Genomic DNA, 26126 nt, shown 5'->3' with positions numbered 1-26126 from the left:
GCATTTGGATTGTTTCTAGTTTTTTTGTTGTCACATATAAAGCTGCTATGAAGATTCATAAATAAAGCTTTGTATTTAATCCTCTGTTTCTCTTAGGTAAGTACTTAGGAATGGAATGGAACATTGTAAAAATAGGTTTGACTTATTATTTAGTTGTAAAAATTCTTTACATATTCCAAATACAAATATTTTGTTGGATTTATGTTTGGTTAGTATTTTCTTTGTGCTTGTGTATGGCTTGCCTTTTTAATTCTGTTGAGAGTCTCTTTGGAAGAGAAAAAGTTTTCTTTTTTTGAAAAATCCAAATTATCAGTATTTTCTTTTATAGTTCTTTTATTCAGATTTTTCTCGCTAAGCTTGTGGTCCATCTCCTTTTAGGATGATGAAACAAGACATTGGGTGCCTTGGACCTGGAGGGACAGTGATGCCAGCACTCTGACCTTAGGGCAAGTGATTTGCTGCTTCATACCAGAGCTGAATTTTATTTTTTTTTAAAGAATTTATGTTGTAAAACTGCTCACTCCAGGCATCTCTTTAGGTATACATTTAGATCTTTAGCAACTTCTTCCCAATTCTTTCCCCTCCTTTATTTTATTGTGGCAAAAACCACGGAACATAACATTTACCCTTTTAGGCATTTTTAAGTGTACAAAACAGCAGGGTTAATTATGTATACATTATTATGCAACAGACAGGTCTATTTTATACACATAATATACTTGTGTTCATAAAATTAAGATTAATATGTATATTAAATTTTCAAATCTTATTTACATGTAAAGTCACGTTTGTTTACTTCTTCATAGAAATGAAGAGATTACTATGAAAATTAAGGTAAAACTTGGGCAAGGCTAGATGAAAGCTTAACTAAATGATGAGAAATTTCTCCCAGTTTCATGAAAATATATGTAATATCCATGAGACTCATAGAATTTTAATGTAATATTTAGCAACTGCGAAATTCTCCACAGTCCCTTTTCAACTTCCCCTTCTTTTAACCTCTTCCCAGGTGATTACACAAGACAGAAAAGGAGAATTTTCTCTTAAAAGTATAACCTAGAAAACATTAACTGAAACATAAAATAATTAAGTTTTTTCCTGATCTATAATTTTTTTCTGCTTATTTTCTGCTTATATTTAAAAAAATCCGCTAATTTGTACAATTTAATACTTTATCCCTTTTAGTATTTTTTTTCTAGTTAATTCTATAGGTTGAACTCTGTAATTAACACACATTTATTCTTAGGTGCTGAAATTTAACTGAAAAGTGATCCCTGTTAAATATAAGCATGGGAATAAAAGAGGGAGGAGATGTACATTTTGGGACATGCTCAATCAGACTTGCCCCAAATGGTGGAGTTAGAAATGTGCCAGGGGATTCCAATTCAATCCCATCAAGGTGGCATGTACCAATGCCATCTCACTAGTCCAAGTGATCAATTTCAGTTCACAATTGATCATAATGATAGGACTAAGAGCCAAAGGGATCACACAAACAAGACTAGTGTCAGCGAATACTAACTGATAGAATAAAAAAGGGAGAGAACGATCCAACATGGGAAGTGGGATACACAGCAGACTCATAGAATGGCAGATGTCCTAAACAGCACTCCGGCCTCAGAATCAGCCCTTAAGGCACTCGGATCTGGCTGAAGAGCCTATGAGAGTATTTTAGGCATGGAAAGCCAAGACACCCTGGCAAAAAACAAAAAACAAAAAACAAAAAAACAAACAAAAAAACCCAAAACCCTAAATGAAAGATCTCTGCGAGTGAGATCCCAGTAGAAAGAATAGGTCATCAAAGAAGGAGGTACCTTTCTCTGAAGGGAGGAGAGAACTTCCACTTTGACCACGACCTTGTCTAAATAAGATCAAAGTCAGCGAACTCAAGAGGCTTCCATAGCCTTGGCAACTCATGACTAGAGCCTAGGGAGATTTCTGGCGCCATAAACAAAAGTGTCAAATTGTTAAGTCAACAACAGGAGTCACTGTGTACTTACTCCTCATGTGGGATCTCTGTCCTTAAAGTGTTGTCCAATGTGATTTAATGCTATAACTAGTACTGAAACAGTATTTTACACTTTGTGTTTCTGTGTGGGTGCAAACTGATGAAATCTTTACTTAATATATACTAAACCGATCTTCTGTATATAAAGATAATCGAAAATGAATCTTGATGTGAATGCAATGGGAGAGGGAGCGGGAGATGGGAGGGTTGTGGGTGGGAGGGAATTTATGGGGGGGAAAAGCCATTGTAATCCATAAACTGTACTTTGGAAATTTATATTTACTAAATAAAAATTTTAAAAAAATTTGTAAATATAGTACAAGACATATCAGGTATTGACATATTACCCCCTTTAATTCCTATGATGGTGCCCCGAAGGCCAACTGGAACTGAAAAGTTCTCTCTCACATTTACAACACGGTCAAAGAGACGAAATTCTGCATCTCGATCAGGAATGACTCCATGTTGCTGTTCCAAAGGCTGGAGAGAACAGAGGATTAATTTCAATTTAAAGAACAAGTTTTCCTACTAATATATTGAAAATGTTTTTGTTTCTTCTACTCTTCTGACATAAAAATAACAACTTTAAATTCTTTGAGAGGAAACTTACTCTGTACAGCAAATGGGGCTTTACTGTCACTCGAACCTTCTTATTATTCTTTCTTTGCTAAGGAAACAAGAAAAAAAATTTAAGTATTTTAAAATATATAATTACAAACTCATTAATCACACTTCAACATGTCTGAATTTTAAAAGCCAAAAGAAATTATTGTAAGAATATTTAAAGTCCTACAAACTCCACAGGAAGGAATAAAATATTTATAAAATTCCTATGGCTTAAGTTTTCTTTTTTTAAAGACTTATTTATTTGAAAGGCAGAATAACAGACAGAGGGAGAAAGAGAGGTATAGAGACAAAGAGATATCTGCGTTAGGACAGGTCAAAGCTAGGAGGCTGGGAATTCACTACAGACCTCTCCTGTGGGTGGCAGGGACCCAGCTATCTATCTGAGTTATTACCTGTTGCCTCCCAGGGTTTGATTTGCAAAAAAAAGGGAATGTGGAATGGAGCCAGGATTTGAATCCAGGATTCCAATATGGGATGCAGGAATCCTAACTGGAGTCTTAATCACACTAAGCCAAACGTCCATCATTAGATGCATTTTTCTAGTGTTATTTGTAGGGTACAATAACTACAAGTTACCTACTGTACCTTGCTCAAGAAACATTACTAAGCACAACTTAAAAAATCCTTTCCACCTCTTCTCACTTAGTATCCTTCAGAAAAATTAATCTTACATCTACTATAAATGATTAGATTTGCTTGTTTTTGAAATTATGCAAATGCTATCCTATTAGATGTTTTTTTTTTCTCTAAAAGGGATTAAACAGAATGCTCAACAAAGGTTTATATAAAAATAAAGTATAAAGTCTTAATCTATGACAATAGTATGGGTTTTGTGAATACTTACAAAAATTAAGGTGACACTCATTTAACAAATCCTTGCCTTTGGAATCTAATATGAAATTCTGATGTGTGAATATTTTTATTATCTAAAAAATATGGAAGAAGACTTATCTTCTAACTTTCCTGCTTATTAGTCTGTGAACTCACACTTCACTATCTAGGCATCACCTTCTTTCCATCTGTAAGATAGAAACAATACCTGTTTTACATAATATAAGAATAATTTTATTAACTGTAATCTAAAAACCATTATTCATTATTAAACTTTTTTTAGAATAGTTTATTTTTAAAGGTGGAGCCACAGAGAGACACACAGAGACAGGGACAGAACTGGAGACAAGAGACAGAGAAGGAGAGAGACACAGACAGACACATCTTCCATCCACAGGTTCACTCCCCAAATTTCTGCAACAGCCAGGATGGAGCCAGGCTGAAACCAGGAGCCAGAAACTCTATTCAGGTCTCCCATGTGGGTGACAGGGATCCAGATACTTGAGGAACCATCATCTGCTGCTTCCCATGGTGTTCATTAAAGGAAGCTGGACTGGAAGCAGAGGTAGGACTTGACCCCAGGTACTCTGACATGGGATGCTGGTATTCCAAGCAGTGGTATGTCTTGCTGAGACACAATGCTTGCCCTCATATTAAATGTTTTTAAAAAAATGAACTTTTACCTAATGAAAAAATAGCATCAGTTTAAACATAAGGAGTTACTTATCTTTAGAGTATAACTTTTAGAAATAAGGACAAAAAGATGTAATACAATTCCAAGTACAAATACCATAAACTATAGAGTTTATGTATTTTTTAAAATTTTTTTTATTTTATTGTATTTTTTTGATAGGTAGAGTTAGACAGTGAGAGAGAGAGAGAGAGAGAGAGAGAGACAGAGAGAAAGGTCTTCCTTCCGTTGGTTCACCTCCAAATGGCTGCTGTGGCCGGCACACTGCACTGATCCAAAGCCAGGAACCAGGTGCTTCCTCCTGGTCTCCCATACAGGTGCAGGGCCCAAGCACTTGGGCCATCCTCCACTGCCTTCCCAGGCCACAGCAGAGAGCTGGACTGGAAGAGGAGCAACCAGGACAGAACCGGCGCCCCAACTGGGACTAGAACCCAGGGTGCTGGTGCCGCAGACGGAGGATTAGCCAAGTGAGCCGTGGTGCTGGCCTGAGTTCATGTATTTATATAGTATAAAATGCTCAACCCTTTAAATAGTGTCTATTGAGACATTTCATTTATTCTTTCTATATTTACTGTTTTCCATTTATGTGCCTTGTATTGACTGATGTAGATGTTAGGGATAAAGCATCAAATTGTTCTTTTATTCTAGTTGAGGGAGACACATAGGAAAGAATAAGGGGGTGTTTGGCACAGTGGTTGTCACTGCTTGGGATACCCGCATTTCATACTGGAGCGCAGTCTGAGTACTGGCTACTCAGCTTCCAATCCAGTTTCTGCAAATGTGCACTCTGGGAGGCAGCTCTTGGGGCTTAAGCACTTGTGACCCTTTCACTCATGTGGGAGACCTGGACTGAACTTCAGGATCCTGGGTTCAGCCTGGCCCAGTCCCAGCTGTTGCTGGCATTTGGATAGTGGATCAGTGGATGGAAGATCTTTCTCTTTCAAATAAAATGAAAATAAATAAAAACTTATGAAAACGGGCAAGAAAATAGGAAAATATATAGCTGTTTGAAGGTAAAAAGCATCGAGGAAAATAATGCATTTAAGGTAGAACTATAGGGGAAACAAGGCAATTTTCTTTTTAAAATTTTATTTATTTATTTGTATTTAATTGAAAGAGGAGGAGAGACAGAGAGACAAAGGCAGGCATTCTCCATCTACTGGCTCAATTCCCAAATGTCCCCAACAGCTGGGGCTGGGTCAGATGAAGCCAGGAGTCTGGAACTCAATAAGGATCTTTCATGTGGGTGGCAGGGTTCCCAGTACTTGAGCTATGACCTACTGCCTCCCAAGGTGCATATTAGCAAGAATCTGGAATTGAGAGTGGAGCCAGGACTCAAACCCAGATACTCAGAGATGGGATGCAGGCATACCATCAGTACCTTAACTGCTGCACCAAATGTCTGCCCCATTGCAATTTTAATAGGCTGAACACTGAAGGCCTTATTCACAAGGTATCTGTCTCTCAGCCCTTAGCAGACTGGAGTTCTAGTAGTAGTATAAATGGTGTTCATTTGCAATAGCAAGAACAAATAATATAACAGATTTAAAGGAATTAAAAAAAACAGACAAATGAACTATGCCTGGCATATAGCATATGAAAAAAAAAAAAACTCTTTACATGCTCTAATAAATCCCTAGGCATTATTATAATATGACATTGATTATAGGATCTGGCTATTAAGCCTGGTTCAGTAGGCAAATGAAAAAACGAAGGAGTATTTACAGTAGGCCCCAATGCACAGATAATGGAAATTGGCTATTCAAAATGCACAATTTCAAGCCTCACACTAGACCCACTGAATCAGAACCAGTACTTTCCCCTATCCCCTGGTGATCTGTTTGCATCTTAAAGTTTGAGAAGCAGTGCTACAGGATGGAATCCAGAAAGTGTATTTCTATAAAGCTTCACCAGTAATTTTGATAATCTATTGTATTTGGGAACCTCTAATAAAAAAAACTGATACTTTTAATGATGACCCTGCTTTATAAAAAAAAAAAAGTTTAAATTATCTTCAGAATGTTTTTATTTTTAGTTTTTTTCTAATTTTTTATTACTCTAATGATATTATAACACTAAAAGGAAAAAAAATCACTTATACTGTACCTCTCTGAAACATTAACAGGCTTAAAAAATTTCTGTCTCATCTATATGCACACTTTTAAAAATGTTTAATCAAAATAACTGCCTACAATTGTGAATGTGTATCTTCTGCTTGTAAAGTAAAGGAAAATGTATCAAATATTTTAGAAAGCTCTGCATCAAAACAGGTTAAAATAAAATTTGGAGGTCTAAAGTTATAATGTTTGGTAAATAAAACTGACTTAAAAAAATGTTGTTGAGGGGTCAGTGTTGTGTGGCATGTAAAACTGCCACCCACGATGCCGGCACCCCATCTTGGCACTGGTTCGAGTGCTGCTCAAACTTCTGCTGCTCAAACCTGGCTGCTCCACTTCTGATCCAGCTCCCCGTTAATGGCCCGGGAAATCAGTAGAAGACAATGCAAGTGCTTGGGCCCCTGCACCCAAATGGGAGACCAGGAAGAAGCTCCTGGCTCCTGGCTGGCCAGGTTCCTGGCTTTGGGCTGGCCCAGCCCCAGCCATTGCGGCCATTTGGGGAGTGAACCAGCTGATGGAAGTTCTCTCTCTGTCCCTCCCTCTCTCTAGTTCTGCCTTACAAATAAATCTTAAAAAGAAAAAAAAAAAAAATGTTGTTGAAGGGCTGGTATTGTAGCATAGCAGGTTAAGCAACTCAGGCATCCCGTGTCATAGTATTGGTTTGAGTCCCAGCTGCTCTGTTTCTGATTCAATTCCCTGCTAATGTGTCTGGGAAAGCAGAGCAATTCCCTGCCACCCATGCGGGATACCAGGATGGAGTTCTAAGCTCCTGGCTTCAGGATGGCCTAGCCTGGGATGTGCTGTAGTGGGTAAAGCTGCCGCCTGCCACACTGGCATTCTATATGGGTGCCAGTTTGAATTCTGGCTGCTCCACCTCTGATCCAGCTCCCTGCTAATAATGTGCCTGGGAAAGCAGTGGAAGATGGCCAAAGTGCTTGGGCCCCTGAACCCACATGGGAGACCTGGAAGAAGCTCTTGGCTTCTGGCTTCGGATTGACCAGCTCGGGTTGCTGCAGCCATTTGGGGCATGAACCAGCATATGTAAGATCTCTCTCATTCTCTCTAACTCTGGCTTTTCAAATAAAAAAAAATCTTAAAAAGAAAAGCGTGTTCTAGACCAGGAAGGAACAGGGGACTAATCTTTTTTTCCCAATAATAAACTTTCTATTGTGACAAGGATCACAAAATATTCTTAAAATTAGGAACACTACAAAGATATAAATTTAAATATCTTGATTTATATATTTAAGTATATTTATATTTATTCAGATAAACTTATTCATGGCTGTTGGGAATGGTTAGAATAGCCTAAGTTATAGAATTATTTGACATTAATTAGAATCAACTGAATGTATGTTTTATTTGTTTGAAACAGAAATGAGCTATTTGTAACATTAACCTATAGTTTATTTAACTTCAAATCTCATTAATAATCTTGCCTGCAAAAGTTAGTACCTTGCACTTTTCAACTTCTTCCTCAATTTTCTCAACAATTGCTGCATCCAGAATTTGTAAATCACATGAAGAACGAGACAAAGTACTGACAGGATGTCCTTTTAGCCAAGTCGTAATTTCCTGGACTTTCTCAGCACTGCAGTAAAAACAATATTTTTTTCACATTGATTAAAACTTTTATAGGGCTTATATAAAAGATTTAACAAAAACTTTCTAAGGGCTGTGAATTTTGACATCAGATTTTATAATTAGTAATTAGTCACTAAACACATATAATTTTTACCTCTTAGCAATAAGAAATCACAAAAAATTAGTTCAAAATCACTGGTATCTAAAATAAATTTTTTATTAAGCTCTAAAAAGCAAAAACGAAACAAGACACATCCTAAAAAAGTAGTAAAAGAAATTTTTAAAAACTTTAAAACTTTTTTAGTTTTTCATGCATTACCCAGGAACTGTTCCTTCTCTTTCCCTCCCTCAATCATCCTCTACCACCTTCCACCAAAACCCCTCCCTCCCCTCTTTCAATCACAGGCTTAAAAATATTTTTGATAAACTAGATAAACTTTCATCAGAATCACTGAGTTAAACCATGAGACAATTTATACCACAAATCTAGCTTACCCATTCTCATTTTCTCCAGGCCAAATGTCATCTTCATAGAATACATCCTCTTGGCTATTTTTGGCTATATAACTAAATAGTTCTGGAGCTCTAGTCAAGCAAACAAACAAAAATATTATTTTTAAAAACACATGGTTAACTTCACATAAACTTCCAATGAGATATTTTGGATCTTAAAGAATCCATATACATCGAGGATTAATTAGTATCAAAAGGGATATTATCAATAAAGGCTAAAGACTCAAAAATTTGAAAACCGTGGTATTCCTTGACCCTCAAAAATATTCCCATTTTCTGAGGGAGAGATGGTTTAATTCAAAAATTTAAAGAATTTCAATTATGACTTTAATTCCTCTTTTATTACAATAACTGGTTATAAATGCACAAAAGTTATACAGGTTCATTTTTTAATTTTCATAACAAAGCTAGGGCACTCTTTAAATACAGAAAATTAAAACATATATTCCTCTAAACTATAGTTCTTTCCAAATAGTGGAAGACTTTCAGGTATGTATATGAGATTGAAGATTTCTTATCCTTTGTCCCTCCTCAGCCCACTAAAATGACAGTGAAGTACAACAAAGGTCATAGACCTAGAAAGATAGATGAAGACAGAAGCAGAGTATCTTATGGCATATATGAGTTAACAGAATTTTAGAAGTTGGATCCTGGATTAATATTAACTTATCTGACAACCAAGAATAAGCTAAATCCTAAAGCACTAGTAGCCAAAAAGCAAGTTGATTTGAACTACAGAACTTTGTAATGAAGTGATACCCTGAGGGTAAGGACTCCATTTTATATAGATGAGGCTCCACCTTGAAAAAATCATCCCCCACCGTGAGACTATGGTCTAAAACTAAGACAATAACAGCACACCACAATTTGCTTGGCAGAACACAGAAATCCCCTAGCCTGACTGCTCAAGCTTAAAACAGATAGGCTGCACCTGGACTAATGTCAAGATTGTAGTTTGTTTAGGTCTCGTATATGATTTAGGTCAGTATTCAGGAGGGCTCTTCAGACTTGGCCTGAAATGGGGCAATCAGGTTCACTGGGCCTTTACACCTTCTTGTAGATGAGGTACTTGTTCTGGGGTTATTGTGGGAAGGGAATGTAACTTTAGTTGAGGCAGTTCTCATCATCCAGGCAATTCCTGAAGAGGGCTCACAGCTGAGAGCTGTCAGAGAGCAGTACACCTGCTACCGGGAGACTATGTCTTTCAGTATTGAAGAGATATCTAGGAGTATATCAGTGTCATTTAGATAATGAGAACCCTTCCTCTGGTTAATTTCCAAAATATTGTTAGTTTTGTTTCTTACTTCTATTCCTGAAGGAAGAGGCTGGCACCTCTCTGGGAATATCAAAGAGAAAAGATACACATGCAGGTAGTGATTTTAGATCCTCTTTAGCAATAGCAAAGTGCTGATAGGCCATCCCATGTGCACTAACTTTCCAATTAGCATTTCAGTATCCCATTCTCAAATATAATTGGACTTGCAGAATCATTAGAGAAGTGAAAGTAAGTCTTAAACATGAAAGGAGCCCAAACAAAAGAGGAAACAAAGAATTGGAAGAAATCAGAACATATAAAGAAAAAAATCTTGACTCACTATATATACAGAAATGAAAAGAAGACATTCCATTCACTATAAGAACAAGATGCTTAAAAAAAAAAACAGCCAAAGAATAAGGATACAAGGATACATTTTAAGGAATTAAAAATTATTATATGCAACATAAGTAAAAACAGCAAAAGATGAAGAAATTTACCACAGAGTATAACAAAAGTATAATAATATAGGAAATGGTTCAGATGACATAAGAAAAATTAAGAAGCTTGATCCAGAGGGTCTAAGATCTAACTAATAAAAGTCCCAGAAAGGGAAAACAGAAAAAATGGTGAGGAGGGAATTACCAAAGATATAATACAAGAATGTTCCTAAGAAAGGAAGGGTATCAGTTACAAGCGTGAAGCACTCAATAGCAGAAAGAAATAAAAATGATCCCAAGGCACACACAAACAGCACTGGCAAGGGGAATATCCTAAAAAGATTTCAGAAAATGAAAACTGATCACTTACAAAGATTCAAAATCACAACGGCAAAAGATTTACCAACAGCAATAGTGGAAGACGTTGGAGTAATGTTTTCAAAATTTCTGGCAGAAAATAATCTCCAATACAGGATTCTATACCCAGGCAGGCTCAATAATTCAAGCTCAGTAACCTAGAGTTGTTAAGACTCAGGAAAATCCACTCTGCCAAGAGCTATTTTGTTTATTCATACTAGCCCTCTTAGTACTAAAACAGGTATGCAAAGTAGTAATTAGTGATATAAAGTTGAGGTCAATTCTCATCATGTGTTTTCTTTTTGATAATATAGTATGAAATTTTTCTACTTTAATTTAGTTAATAGCTGTGATGTTCCATGTATGTATATGTCACATTTTACTAAAGAAAATATTTTCCTCTAAAACTGGTATCTGTAAGGCAAAATAAAGAGCACATTCCCAGATTCTGGACACCTCGTAGGATCTTTCTAGGCACTTACCTCTCTAAGTATTCTGCAAGAAGTTGTTCTGCTGCAGATGAATACATCCATTCACTTCCAACTTTCTTAGTATATCCAGGGACCTCCTCATTCTTTTTGTTGAATTTGAGATTCAAACCCACATTTGCTTTATGGTCTCCATGAGGGCTGAATTTAAACCATATACACAACACACACACACACACACACACACACACATTTTAAAATGTTATTGAAATAAAATGTTTTGCTTTTAATTCTTAGAAAATTTCAATTTTGATTACTCTGTATTTTAGTTATTATGGTTATTTCTAAAGTAGTATAACTGAAAAACTAGAGGAAAGCCTCAAAACCTGAGTTAAAGCATGTAAATAAATTATGCAATTATAAAGGAAAATGAAGTAACAAAATGCAAGGAAATATATTATTGAGGTTCACACACACCCTCTGATACCTTTTTTCAAGGTTCATTTTGTTAGCTGCTAAAAATAAGAACTGTCTTTCCAACCACCTATAACATGTGCCATTCAATTGAAAGATCACCATTAGAGGAATTTATGTACAATTTTAAAAGAAATTCAGAGCACTTAATAAGAGAAAAGAAATACTGAAAAATTAAGCATTTAATCTTTAGCATTTAATTTTTCTGCCACTTAAGTAAATTTCTCTAACATAAACTTACTTTCTCCTAGATCCTCTTCCAATAAAAATACTTCCTGTAAACCTTGAAACAAGGTATCCACTCACTCCAAGGCGACTGGCCAACACATATCCTGGGTTGTACTTTATAGAATATTTCTTTAAATATAAAAACAAAAAAGTCAATTATGGAAATAAAAGTTTACATTAAACGTTATTTCTTTACCTTTAAAATCTGGAGATAATCAAGACATCACTAACATTGGATTGTGGCAATATAAGGATTCTCATTTAGATCCATTTCCCCTTTTTTTTGAAAGGATCTGTAGGCAGAATTTTTCTGCTCCTCTCTCTTTCTCCTTAAAGGACTGAATTCCCAATGATAGATGAAAGGGGGAGGAAATATAGAGTTTGTAAAACTGTCTCAAGAAATAAACTCTACTATAAGTACTAAATGGCAAACTCCAAGGCAAGATTTTTTTCCTACTGATTGTCATATTACTAGTGGGCCTAGCAAAGTTCCTCAAAAATTATTACACTGAATTAAAACATGTCATCAAAATTGCTGCTATTGAGCAAAAATAAGTGTTTCTTTTAAATTGTCCTTCATATATGGACATAAATATTCCATTCCCCTAATATTTACTATTATATGGAAGTAACAAGTACATATATGTTCATAATTAATACAGTCAATAAAATGCAAACTTAATTTGTGTACTCAAAGGAGAAACTGTGAAAGTTGTTAAATTAAAAAAAGGTATATCAGATCATAATTTTTAACCAGGAAGCACACAACTCACAAATTCAGTACCATTAACTCTTAAAATAATATATAAAAAACCACATACTTAGTTAATATTCTTATATTCATATTAATTATAGGTATAATTTACATTTAAATATGAATACATTTATATTTTATTGTCAACAAAATAAATTTCCAGAGCTTGGCAAGGAATTAAATCAACCACCACTAACACTGATTTTTATCTAAAATGCCCCCTGAATGGATAAGTTTATTGGTGGTCTGGAAGATAATGTTAATATGTTAGTAAAGAATATATTTTTCCTCAACAAAAACATCAGAATTAGCAATAAGTTAACAAATATCAAGTATGCTTTCCAGAATAGATCAGAAAATTGATGATAATATTTCTTAATCTGGTGTAGTACCATTTTTCTAACATGGAAATTTGAAGGGGCACATTCAGTTACAATAACTGGCACGGGCTACTAGTACATCATACCCAGGAGCCAAAGATTCCAACTGTCTTGCCATATGCAGGACAGTCCTATTTAATATACAATTACACTGCCTGAAATACCACTGTATTCCTTTCAAGAACTATTAGATTATGCTATAACTAAAAATCAAATGAAATCATCACATATATGCTACAAAGTATTAGATAGCTGAGAACATTTGGGTAGACATAGGAGGTGCTTTGATTCAAAGTTAAAAAAGGTATCTCTGTATACCAGACAAGGCACACCAATCAACACTGTACACTGTAGGTGGGCAGGTTCATCTGCAGTTCACTTGCTCCCAGAACCAACATCCACTTCTTCATCTAGTTTTCTGACTAGGCTGTCTAAATTCTTTCTCCAATGGAGACCTGATGATAAGATTTTAGGGATGTGTTTGCCTTCAGTACATAAAGTTTCTTGATAGGAAACAATGCCTAATGTCTGAAATTCATTTCAGAGGATGTAATATTTTAGACATCACCCTTAGGAAAAAAATAAAAGCATGAGGTAAGCAGCACTAGCTAGTTGATTGTAAATAAATAAAAACAAAACCAAAAACAACTAAGTAAAACCATGTGGGAGACCCAGAATGAGTTCTAGCTCCTAGCTTCAGTCTGATCCAGCGCTGGTTCTAATGGGCATTTCAGGAATAAAAGAGGGCATGAAAGATCTATATTTCAAATACAATAAAAATAATAATTAAAAAAATACAATAAATGATGGACCTCAGAAACTTTCTTCCATCTAACAGGGAGAAGAAAGGTTATTGAATATTTTTAAAGAAAAAGCTCTGAAAAAACAAACTGAACTTAAAGGCAGTTTCCCAATAATATCCAGAGTTCAGAGTGTTCATTTTCAGCTATGTTAAACAACCTTTGCAGAAAGGTCATTTGTCACTCTTAACCAGAAAGCAAGATTTGAATTATCATAAAAGGTTTAAGCACCTAAATCTATTCCCAGAGGGTATGTTAATCAATGTACTTCTTGAAAGCTTGAGCACAATAATCCGTAATAACTATTATGGACTAATAATGGAATTTCAGTATTTTTCACCCTAACCACTTACATGAAGTTCTGATCACAGATTCTGCATTTAGTTTAAAATAATAATATACACAATTATGAGGGAATCTGTATTAACTGAAATATCTGAAATAAATTCAAAGGTGGTTGCAAAAAGATCCTTCTAATATTTAAAAATTTTATTTATTTTAAATGAAACACCAACTACTGTACTTACATGCTGGTTTTGTATTAAAGCATCAAGATTGGGTTCACATGGGATGCTGAAAACCACACGAATCCTACCTTCTGTAATCACATCACTTGAATCCTGAACCTTGGAGAGGGAAACAAAAAATCATGGTATGTGTTAGTCTCTCACTATATTTCATTAATTTTCTACCTATTGAAAAGTATTATTTCTGAAATACAGTATGCCAGTCAAGATGAATAGTGGAAATTCTCTTGGAATTTACATGTGGATGTAGTAATACTGTAAACAGTCATGGTATCCTTGCTTTAATAGTTTTTCATCATTCTTTAATTCTTCTTATTTTCATATAATTTCAAAGTACAAAAATGTTACAAAAATAAAAACAGTACAAAGAACACCTGAAAACATTTATCCAGATTCACTTATTGCTAACTTTGTAAAGCTGAAGGCTTTAACATTTGTGTACTCTGTGTGTATTTACATTGGGGATATATTACATATCAAGTTGCTTATCTCTAAATATTCAGTGTATATTTCCTAAGGATATTTTATTATATGACCAAAATATAGTTATTAAGTATATAAATTTACATTGATACAATACTTTTATTGATATAATACTTTTATCTAGGCTTCTGCCTATATTTCAATTTTGTCATTGGCCTAATAATGTCATTGATACAACTTTTTCTTGCTCTGCTGCAGGAGTCAGGCTAGAACTAGATAGTCAATTTAGTCGTTAGATATTAGATACTGCATTTAATAGTCTTTAATTTGGAATATACCCAGAACCTGTCTTTGTTTTTTTACAATAGTGTCATTTTGAGAAATACAATTCATCCTTCACTTTAGATCTTATCTTTAAACAGCAACAATGACAACTTCTCATTTTGAGTTTGTGTGATGCTTCCTTATAATTATGTTAAGGTTATCCATCCTCAGACAGAATATTCCATAGGTGATGTGTCCTTCTCAGGGTATCACATCTGTAGGTATGTAAATTAATTTCACTTGTGCTTCACTGTTACACCAACTTTTATCTTACCAACAAGATGCGGCTCAATTTCCTCACTGCATAATTACAGTCTTTTTGTTTTTGTTTTTGTTGCTGCCCTTGCAGCTAACATATACTTTTTTTAAAAAGATTTATTTATTTTATTTTATTCAAAAGGCAGAATTACACAGAGATCTTCCATCTGCTGGTTCACTCTCCAAATGGCCGCAACAGCTGAAGCTGAGCCAGGCCAAGCCCAGAGCCAGGATCTTCTTCCAAGTCTCCCACACCAGGGTAGGAGCACTTGTGTTATTTTCCGCTGCTTTCCCAGGTGCATTAGCAAGGAGATAGGTTGGAAGAGGAGCAACTGGGAATTGAACCGGCACCCATATGGGATGCCAGTGCTGCAGCAGTGCTACAGGTGGTGGCTTAACCTGCTACGACACAGTCCAGACCCTGCCTTGAAGCTAATAAATAGTCTGTGGGTAGACACTGTAGCCATGTAAATATCCTGTTTCTGTTTAAAAGTTTCCCCTAGATTTATTTCCAATGATGATTCTTATCTGATTCAATCTTTATCAACGTGGTTGCAAATGGTTTTCTAACTCCAGACCTCTCTAAACATTTACACTATAAATAAGAGGCCCCCTTCCTTATTTATTTATCTTTTTAATCACTATGGAATTATGGATTCCTCTTTTCCCTCAGTGGTTTACAATTCATCACTGAACTTACTTATTTTGGCACTTAAAATTATCTGAAATCTAGCCAGTGGAGGAGCCCCTTTAACTGGATTCCTGTGTTTACATCATAAATTTCCATCATTCTCCAAGGAACTCTGTTCCTCTTAGCAGGGCATGGTACTAGAGATTGAGATCTCTAGTCACATGTGTCATATGTGTTCACTGCTACTAGGGTGTATCTTTGCTTCTTCCTCTTTTGAGCAAACAGAACTAGAAAATACTTGCATACATGGATATATATGCACACATATGAGTGGTCTTCAAAAAGTTTGCATAAAATGTATAATATGAAAAAATAATGAACGGATTTCCAATTTTTTTTCTGCACCAAAATACACTTATCTTTTGAGTTTTTCATAAACTCTATGAAGTCCTTTGTATGTATATACACACACACATATACATGTGTCTATCTATATACATATGTATTTTACAAATCCACTAATAGTTTCAAATTTGTCCTCACAGGTTCTTTGTTTCCCCCATTCCATATCTGTATGTACGTTTTCCATATAGGAATGGGATTTCCTCAAAACATCAAGACAGTTGCAATTTATTTTAGTCCTGTAATATAAACTAGTTTCAGAATTGCTTTAGCTATACTAAAACAGTAAAACTTATTAAAAAAGAGATCAGGATTTGAATTTCTTTTTCACTGCCTGACCCTAATCTCAAGAATAAAGATACATAAGGGAGCTTCATAAAGTTCATGAAAAGGTAGAACTAAAAAAATAATTTTGGTTAAAAAATAGAACTCCATGTATTTTTTTTTTACAATACACATTTCCACAAACTTTTTGAAATATCCTCATATAATCAAATATCGTCCCTGTTAAGTTGCATGAATGGGCTTTTTTCTTATTTTTTTCTTTCAATATTATATTTTATTTTACACCTAAATGAAGAAAAGTTAAATAATCATATTAATTTGAAACCAGAAAAAATTTTGTAGTAATTACAGAAACTAACTTCTCCAGTGCAGCCATAATAGGGGGTTCCCAGCATAAAGACCATACTTCTAGGAGGAAACAAATCATCCAATGTTTTGATACTGGAGAAACGGGAGTCAAAAGCTCGGATGTCCTGTGTAAAATGAAACAGAAAAGTAAATCATCATAGTCAAAATATCTATAAATTGTACAAGTTTTTTCTCCTATGGTTGGTATGTCTATGTTGTCTACAAAAAGTTAAATGCAAATATTTTCCATACAATAATACCAGCATATAAAATTTATTAACAGGTTATATGTCAGACACTCTTCTAGGTACTTCACACATTTATGTAATTCATTTAATTCCCAAGACAATCTCCTATGGCAGAACCCATTATCAGCTTCCCTTTACGGATGAAGAAATGAGGGCAGAGAAGGGCAGTGACTCCTGTCTAAGGCTACAAAGCTAAAAAGGCACTTTGGCAGTCTGTGCTCTAGTCACTTCAACTATACGGTACCCACAAATTACAGGATCACAACACACAGTGTTCTAAGAACACTTCCTCCCAAGGCCCTGGCCATGGATGCCTGAAGCTGAGCATAGTACTGAACTATATTTTTCCTATACATTCAAATCCATGATAAAGTTTAATTTATAAATAAGGCACAATAAGAGATTAATGACAATTAAAAACAATGTTAATGATATACTGTAATATGAACATGGTCCTTCTCTTTCTCTCCTGTAATCATCCTTTTGGTAATGATGTGAGATGATATAATAATTCGAGATGTGAGATGATATAATAAGTGAGATGGTGTAAGATGTGAGATGTGAAATGATATAATAATGCCTATATAATGATACGAATAAATACTTATCAAACCTGTGGCTGTAACTTTTGCAGTATGAAGTACAGCAGCAAAACTAGCATGGATTTCTTTTCCCTTCCACACAATTTCAGAGTGCAGATTTGTTCTTGCAGTGGATCCTTTTTTTTTTTTTTTTTTTTTTTTTGATAGGCAGAGTGGACAGTGAGAGAGAGAGAGAAAGGTCTTCCTTTGCCATTGGTTCACCCTCCAATGGCCGCCGCGGCCAGCACGCTGCAGCCGGCGCACCGCGCTGATCCGATGGCAGGAGCCAAGTGCTTCTCCTGGTCTCCCGTGGGGTGCAGGGCCCAAGTACTTGGGCCATCCTCCACTGCACTCCCTGGCCATAGCAGAGAGCTGGCCTGAAAGAGGGGCAACTTGGACAGAATCCGGCACTCTGACCGGGACTAGAACCTGGTGTGCCGGCGCCGCAAGGCGGAGGATTAGCCTAGTGAGCCGCGGCGCCAGCTTGCAGTGGATCTTAGCAACTTCAGGATATGATTTTTTAACATTTCCTTATTAGGTTGAGAATTTTCACTTTTTTAACTTAAAAGAAGCATGTCACAGCTTATCTTTGCTCTATCTGAATTGCCAGCATCATTATTCTTACCCTTATGTAAAATAAAAGTAAGTTGAAAACAAGCACTGCAATACCATGATGGTAAATCTGAGTAACGAGATGGTCATTAAGTTACAATGTGCAGGCATGGGTACTCTAGACAGAGGTATGATTCTCATCCCGGGCAGTATGGCGTAAGATTTTACCACACTACTCAGAATGGTGCACAATTTACAACACATTAATTGTTTACTTCTGGCATTTTCCATTTAATATTTCTGGGCTGCAGTTAAGCATGAGTAACTGAAAGCAAAGCCTCAGATAAGGGGGGATTACTGTACTTTTGTCTCCTTGCCAAATCTGAAATTATAAACACAAAAGAAAATGGCTTCATGTTTATTAGTTCACTTAAGGTAAACATTTTTGAAGGATAAAAATAAAAATGTAAGAGTGTAAGTTAATACATTTTTTTAGAGGTTAAGTCCTTAAAAAAATTGACAAGTTCTCTAAATGTATATATAGTGAGTATTTGAACATGTAATATATTTCATAAAGGCTAAGGTACTTCAAAAACTATGTAGTATTTTAAAAAAATACTAAGGTATTTCAAAAGCACTGCTAAATTATTTTTCATTTATAAATAAATATTCATGATAGTATTTTCCCAATGTAATATGTAATAGTATACATTAAGATAGAACTGAGGGGTTGGCGCTGTGGCATAGTAGGTTAAGCATCCACTTGTGGCACCAGCATCTCAAATCAAGTCCCAGCTTCTCTACTTCTGAGCCAGCTCTCTGCTGATGGCCTGCGAAAGCAGTAGAAGATGGCCTAGGGGCCTGGGTCCCTGCATTCACATGGGATACCTGGAAGAAGCTCCTGGCTCCTGGCTCCAGATCAGACCAGCTCCACTGTTGTGGCGACTTGTGGAGTAAACCAGCAGATGGATGACCTTTCTTTCTGTCTCTCCCTCTCTCTGTACTAGACCTCTCTAATTATAAATAAATCTTTAAAAAAATATAAAATTGAGACTCAAATTGATGCAGTCTTACCTTGACAATAGTTTGATAAACAAAAGGAAGAACTTGTTTTGACCATTGTTTTTCTAGACGAACTTCACCATTTTGATTTATTTGATATTTACGACCCGTGAGTAACTGAGCATACACAACTGCAGATGTTTCATTTATTATTATTCCTTTTCTTCTCAAGTAGCTAAAAGAAATATAAATATGTATATGTTTTTATTCTAGGGTGAAAATCATCCTGCAGACTATGAACTAAAAATTAAATGTTTAGATAAACTTCAAATAAATAATGCTGGTAGTTGTAGGTACCATACTTAAGACTTTTTATGTTATTTACTTTAAAAATTTGTGGAGACTTCCCCCACTGAGAACTCACAAAGCTGTAAGAAACTCCTGTGTTTCACAGCCATCAAGATGGCTATAATTTTAAAAAGTGGTGGGTGGTGGTAGGGAGGAAGAGACAACAAATGTGTTTGATGTGGAGAAATTAGAACACTGTATATTGCTGGTTAGAATGTCAAACCATGCAACCATTATGAAAAATAGTCTGGCAATTCTTCAAAAGGATAAACATAGAGTTACCATATGACCCAGCAATTCTACTTCTAGATATTTACCTCCTACCCCAAAAATTGAAAACAGGTATGCAAACAAATACGGACATGTAAATGTTTATATAGCCCCAAAGCTCTTCAGTAAAAAGCCCTCAACTCAAATGGTAACTAGTTGAATAGACAAACAAAAGATGGTATATCCACACAATAGAATACTGTTGAGCTATGAAAAGGAATAAGCACTGACACATAATACAGTGTATATGAAATTCAAATACATGCTAAGTGAAAGAGGCCAGATGCAAAAGTTCATGTTGTATGATTCTATTTATATGAAATATCAGAATAGGCAAATCCAGAGATAGCAAGCTAATCAGATTAGGCCCTTTTGATGGGCCTTTTCAATCTCAAACCAGGAGCTGCAAACTATGGCCTGGGGCCAAATACAGAATGCCTCCAGTTCTTTTATTTACTTATTTTCATTTGTTTGTAAGGCAGAGAGATAAGAGTGAGTGGCCATCTCTTACTTTATTCCTCAAATGCTAGCAATGGCCAGGGTTGGGCCAGGCTAACGCTGGGAGCTGAGAATGCAATCCAGGTCCTCCCATGTGAGTGGTAGGAACCCAGTAAGTAAAGCCATCACAGTTGCCTCCCAGGGTCTGCACTGGCAGGAAGCTGAAGTCATGAGCTGAGGCTGGGAATCAAATACAGGTACTCCTAGGGGATTCAGGCATTTTAACCACTAGGTTAAAGGACCACTCTGCTTTAAGTTTTATTGAAAAAAGTCACCTTTTACTTACTGTTTATGGCTGCTTTTGTGCTATAACGGCAGAGCTGAATAGTTGTGACAGATACTGAGAAGTCTCCAAAGCCTAAAATATTTTGGATCTGGACTTTGTTTTGTTTTTGACAGGCAAAGTTAGACAGTGAGAGAGAGAGAGAGAGAGAGAGACAGAGAGAAAGGTCTTCCTTCCATTGGTTCACCCCCCAAATGGCCGCTGCGGTCGGCGCGCTGCACCGATTCGAAGCCAGGAGCCAGGTGCTTCCTCCTGGTCTCCCATGTAGGTGCAGGGCCCAGGCACTTGGGCCATCCTCCACTGCACTCCCGGGCCACAGCAGAGAGCTGGACTGGAAGAGGAGCAACCGGGACAGAATCCAGCGCCCCAAACAGGACTAGAACCTGGGGTGCCGGCGCCGCAGGTAGAGGATTAGCCTAGTGAGCCATGGCACCGGCCATGGATCTGGACTTTTAAAAAGATGTCTGCCAATCCCTTCATCTAGGGGATATGATCTTATTTCTTTTCTATTTTTACTTTGTAGAAATCTTCCTAGATAGATATGGGGTATCTGACAATATTTCTTTTCTTTTTCTTTCTTTTTTTTTTTTTTGACAGGCAGAGTGGACAGTGAGAGAGAGGGACAGAGAGAAAGGTCTTCCTTTGCCGTTGGTTTACCTCCAGTGGCTGCTGCAGCTGGCGCACTGCACCAATCCGAAGCCAGGAGCCAGGTGCTTCCTCCTTGTCTCCCATGTGGGTGCAGGGCCCAAGCACTTGGGCCATCCTCCACTGCACTCCCGGGCCATAGCAGAGAGCTGGCCTGGAAGAGGAGCGACCGGGACAGAATCCAGCACCCCAACTGGGACTAGAACCTGGGGTGCTGGTGCCGCAGGCGGAGGATTAGCCTATTGAGCCGTGGTGCCAGCCTGACAATATTTCTTAAAAAAATTATTTATCTGAGAGGCAGAGAGAGACACAGACAGAGTTCCCATCAGCTGATTCATTCCTCAAATGTCTCAAATGCCTGGTGTTGGGACAGGTTGAACCAGGAGCCAAGAACTCAATCTGGGTCTTCCACATGTGAGCAAAGAACTCATTACTTGAGCCATCATGGCTGCCTTTCAGAATCTGTACTGGCAGGAAGCTAGAATCAGGAAATTGAGCCAGGAATTGAACCTGTACTCGGATATGAGATGTGGACACCTTAATGGCTATGCTAAATGTCTGTCCCAAATTCTGGCTACACTTTTTTTCAGCTCTTTGTGCTTTTGTACTATTTACTGAGAGTATCCTCAGCATGATCTTTTTGCTCACTGATTTCAGTATGCCCAGATGACTAGTGAACTCATTATTATAATCATATTTAATTTGTTTCAAACAAATGAGAATCATATATACAATTTACAATATGCACAATTATATAACATATTTTCATAGTCATTTATACATATATGTGTGTATATATATTTAAAAAATTGTTTGATGAGCTTCCATCCTCCAGGTCATTTCCCAAATGTCTGCAAAGGCCAGGGTTGGGCCAGGCTGAATCTGAGAGTCAGGAATCTAATCCAGAGAGCTGCGATGCAAGCACTTGAGCAATCATCCTCTGCTTCCCAGGGTTTGCATGAGCAGGGAGCTGGGACTTAACCCTTTTCCCTTTCTTACTTCATCTTTTTCAATATCTGCTGCTATTCCTTTCTCTGAATCATTTTCAAGGAATTTATTTTTTTCAATCAAGAGTCTTGACTAAACTTTCACTCAACAAAAATTACTGAGTGCCTAGGGTACTAGTCAAGAAATGAGAATAAACTGGTGACAAAAACAAGTATGGGGGCCGGCGCGGTGGCACAGTGGATTAATCTTCCACCTGTGGTACCAGCATCCCACATGGGTGCCATTTCTAGTCCCGGCTGCTCCTCTTCCAATCCAGCTCTCTGCTGTGGCCTGTGAAAGCAGCAGAAGATGGCCCGGGTCCTTGGGTCCCAGCACCCACATGAAGGACCTGGAAGAAGCTCCTGGCTCCTGGCTTTGGATTGGCGCAGCTCCGGCCATTGCAGCCATTTGGGGAGTGAACCAACGGACGGAAGACCTTTCTCTCTGTCTCTCCCTCTCACTGTTTGTAACTCTACCTCTCAAATAAATAAATAAAATCTTTAAAAAGAAACAAAAAACAAGTATGTTCCAGGGCTGGTGTTTTGGCACAGCATGTTAAACCGCTGCCTGTGACACTGCCATCCCATATGAGTGCCAGTTCTAGTCCTTGTTGCTCTGCTTGTGATCCAGCTCTCTGTTAATGCACCTGAGAAGGCAGTGAAGATGGCCCAAGTGCTTGAGCCACTGCCACCTACATGGGAGAACTGGATGGAGTTCCAGGCTCCTGGCTTCAGCCTGGCCTAGCCCCGGACATTGCGTCCATTTGGAGAGTGAACCAGCAGACGTCTCTGTCTCTCTCTCTTTCTATAACTCATCTGCTGGTTCACTCCCCAAATGGCTGCAATGGCAGGAGGTGAGCCAATCCAAAGCCAGGAGCCAGGAGCTTCTTCTGGGTCTCCCACGCAGGTGCAGAGGCCCAAGGACTTGGGCCATCTTCTGCTTTCCCAGGCCATAGCAGAGAGCTGGATTGGAAGAGGAGCAGCTGGGACTCAAATTGGCACCCAAATGGGATGCCGGTGCTGGGATACAGGTGGAGGATTAACCTACTGTGCCACAGTGCTGGCCACAGTAACTCTGCTTTTCAAATTAATACATTTTCAAAACAAACAAAACAAAAAAACAAGGTATGTTCCCTATCTTCATGGAGCATACTTATAAAAGAAAGAGGTATTAAATCATACAAATAAGTTTAATTTTTTTTTTAGATTTTATTTATTTGAAAGACACGGTTACAGAGAGAGGTAGACAGAGAGAGAGAGAGAGAGAGAGAGAGTGTCCCTCTGCTAGTTCACTCCCCAAATGGCCTCAACAGTCAGAGCTGAGCCGATCCAAAGGCAGGATCCAGGAGCCTCCACCGGATCTCTAATTTGGGCGCAGGGACTCAGCTGTTTGAGCCATCCTAGGCACTGTCTCCCAGCATAAAGGAAGGTGGAATCAGGAATGGAGCCAAGAAATGAATTCCGGAACTCTGACATGGGATGTGGGTGTCCCAAGTAGCATTACCCACTGGGCTAAAGGCCTGCACCTTTAGTGTGATTTTATTTATATGGCATAAAAGAAAATTCAGAATGTGAGTTATGAAAGGAATATCTTATTTATATTATTGAAAGGCAAAAATACATTGTACCTCCATCTCTTGGGAGCTATGTTATTTTCTATGCTGGATGGTTTTTCATGGTCTTTATACATTTTCCCTGTTTTATCATCTTTGAAAAAGAATATTATGGCCTGGTATTAGTTCCAAAATTATAGAAGAGTCTCTCTGAATTCTTCAAAAGCTTTCAGTGCATGTGATTATAGTTTAAACAGAGAGGCTGATGGAGGTACATTTATACCACCATTTCATGTACCACTACTGGTCTCTATTTTTCTGTTTTGGTACTTGGATACAGAAGGACAGGTACTGTCAGGGTGAGATCACAGGATACAAAGCACTCTGGTGACCTTCATAATTAGATTCTAATGAGAACCCACCCTAGTGTGGTTGTTGGATGTTTACCCTGTATGTTTCTATACTCAGAGGTATACAGAGTTGGGTAGAGAAGGACCAAGGGGAGTGGACAAGGGGAGAGGATGAGGAACAAAAGGTCTTCATATTTTCTTCATTACTTACATGTAGCCAAAAAATTCAATGGCCTTATGCCTAATAAAAATAACTTTGAAGTTTAAGTAACATACTAAATGTTATTCTTAATAATATTAAGTGATCATGTCATTCTATTTTTTTTTCTGCACTTCATGAATTATTTTAGTGACAAACTGGACAAGGTTGGGGCTGGTAATGTGGCGTAGCAGGTAAAGCTGCCATCTGCCTCAGTGGCACCCCATATGGGCACTACCAATTCATGTCCCAGCTGTTCTACTTCTGATCCAGCTCCCTGCTACTGGCCTGGGAAAAGTAGTGGAAGATGGCCTAAGCATTGAGACCCGGATGAAACCCCTGGCTTCGGCCTGGCCCAGCCCTGGCCATTGCAGCCATTTAGGGAATGAACCAGTGGATGAAAGATCTCTCTCTCCCTCTGTTTGTAACTTTTAAAAAATGAATAAATCAATCATAAAAAACCAAAACAACCAACTGGATAATTTGACTTCTGGTAACTAGACACTATTTTAAACTAGAACTCATTATTATATTTAGAATATGGGATGAAGATGCAGTCAATATGCAGAGTAAGCACTATGGTAAATTGAAAATTAGTAAGAGGATGAATACATTAAAATAGATCCTAGTTCTATGACATTAAATACTTTTCATGATACTCACTGTTCTGAAATTCCTTGTACTTCTTTTGCCCAGTTAGATTGTTCTTTATCCCCAAGATGGACCACTTTAGACGGTGGGGCAGTTCTTCCCAAATAAAGTTTCTGCGTTCCTGGAGGTTCTTCCAAGTAAAACCTTAGAAATTAAAATAAAAACTATATAACCCAAAACTTACGGTTTAACATAGAGTTTTAACAGCAGTATTTTTAAAAATGAAAACATTTCTATATGAGGTAACAAAAAGAAAGAGAGAAAGAGAGAGAGAGAGGAATGAGCAAGCCTCCTTTTGAGAACTGTAATATAGGGCTGGCGCTGTGGAATAGTGTGCTAAGCCTCTGCTGGAGGCTCCAGAATCCCATATGGGTGCTGAGTCATGTCCTGGCTTGCTCCTCTTCTGATCCAGCTCTCTGCTATGGCCTGGGAAAGCAGTAGAAGATGGCCCAAGTCCTTGGGCCCCTACACCTGTGTGGGAGTCCTGGAAGAAGCTCTTGGCTCCTGGCTATGGATCGGTACCAGCAGTTGCAGCCACTTGGGGAGTGAACCAGTGGATGGAAGGGATGGAAGACCTTTCTCCTTGTCTCTCCCTCTCTCTGTAACTTTATTTTTTTTAATTTATTTTATTTTATTTTATTTTATTTTTTGTGGACAGGCAGAGTGGACAGTGAGAGAGAGAGACAGAGAGAAAGGTCTTCCTTTGCCATTGGTTCACCCCGCAATGGCCACTGCGGCCAGTGTGCTGCGGCCGGCGCACTGCGCTGATCCAAAGCCAGGAGCCAGGTGCTTCTCCTGGTCTCCCATGAGGGTGCAGGGCCCAAGCACTTGGGCCATCCTCCACTGCACTCCTGGGCCACAGCAGAGAGCTGGACTGGAAGAGGAGCAAACAGGACAGAATCCGGCGCCCCGACCGGGACTAGAACCCGGTGTGCCGGCGCCGCAAGGTGGAGGATTAGCCTAGTGAGCCGCGCCGGCCTCTCTGTAACTTTACCTCTCAAATAAATAAATAAACAAAATCTCAAAAAAAAAAGAAAAAAAAAAGCACAGGGCCGGCATTGTGGCATTATGAATAAAGCTGCCACCTGCAATGCTGGCAGCCCATATGGGCGCTGTTTTAAGTCCAGCTGCTCCATTTCCAATCCAGCTCTCTGCTGTGGCTTGGGAAAGCAGTAGAGGATGGCCTGGGTCCTTGGGTCTCTGTACCGGCTTGGGAGACTCAGAAGAAGCTCTTGGCTCCTGGCTTCAGAACTGCACAGCTCCAGCCATTGCAGC

General features: G+C 37.8%; 1 protein-coding gene across 13 annotated transcripts in view; it reads right to left on the bottom strand.

Annotated features, from left to right (window-relative positions):
• The window catches only part of XRN1 (5'-3' exoribonuclease 1), a 122002-nt gene that overhangs the window by 42023 nt on the left and 53853 nt on the right, over positions 1-26126 (bottom strand). For 11 of the 13 annotated variants that reach the window (XM_008266280.5, XM_008266277.5, XM_002716565.6 and 8 more), the window contains exons 20-29: positions 24864-24995; positions 19141-19303; positions 16697-16810; positions 14015-14113; positions 11567-11682; positions 10906-11052; positions 8354-8443; positions 7730-7865; positions 2619-2675; positions 2356-2488 (exon numbers count right to left, since the gene is read on the bottom strand). In XM_008266280.5, the coding sequence (XP_008264502.3) occupies positions 2356-2488; positions 2619-2675; positions 7730-7865; positions 8354-8443; positions 10906-11052; positions 11567-11682; positions 14015-14113; positions 16697-16810; positions 19141-19303; positions 24864-24995 (1187 nt within the window). Of the gene's footprint in view, positions 1-2355; positions 2489-2618; positions 2676-3727; positions 4020-7729; positions 7866-8353; positions 8444-10905; positions 11053-11566; positions 11683-11749; positions 11892-14014; positions 14114-16696; positions 16811-19140; positions 19304-24863; positions 24996-26126 lie in introns of those variants that run through there. The other 2 variants (XR_016232749.1, XM_089331106.1) reach the window with 2 other exon arrangements.

This window comes from Oryctolagus cuniculus, chromosome 4 (genome assembly GCF_051225735.1).
Source record: "Oryctolagus cuniculus isolate XC-2025 breed Fujian yellow rabbit chromosome 4, ASM5122573v1, whole genome shotgun sequence".
NCBI classification, from domain to species: Eukaryota; Metazoa; Chordata; class Mammalia; order Lagomorpha; family Leporidae; genus Oryctolagus; species Oryctolagus cuniculus.
The sequence above is the reverse complement of the archived record's forward strand: the minus strand, read 5'-3'. Positions and strand labels throughout refer to the sequence as shown.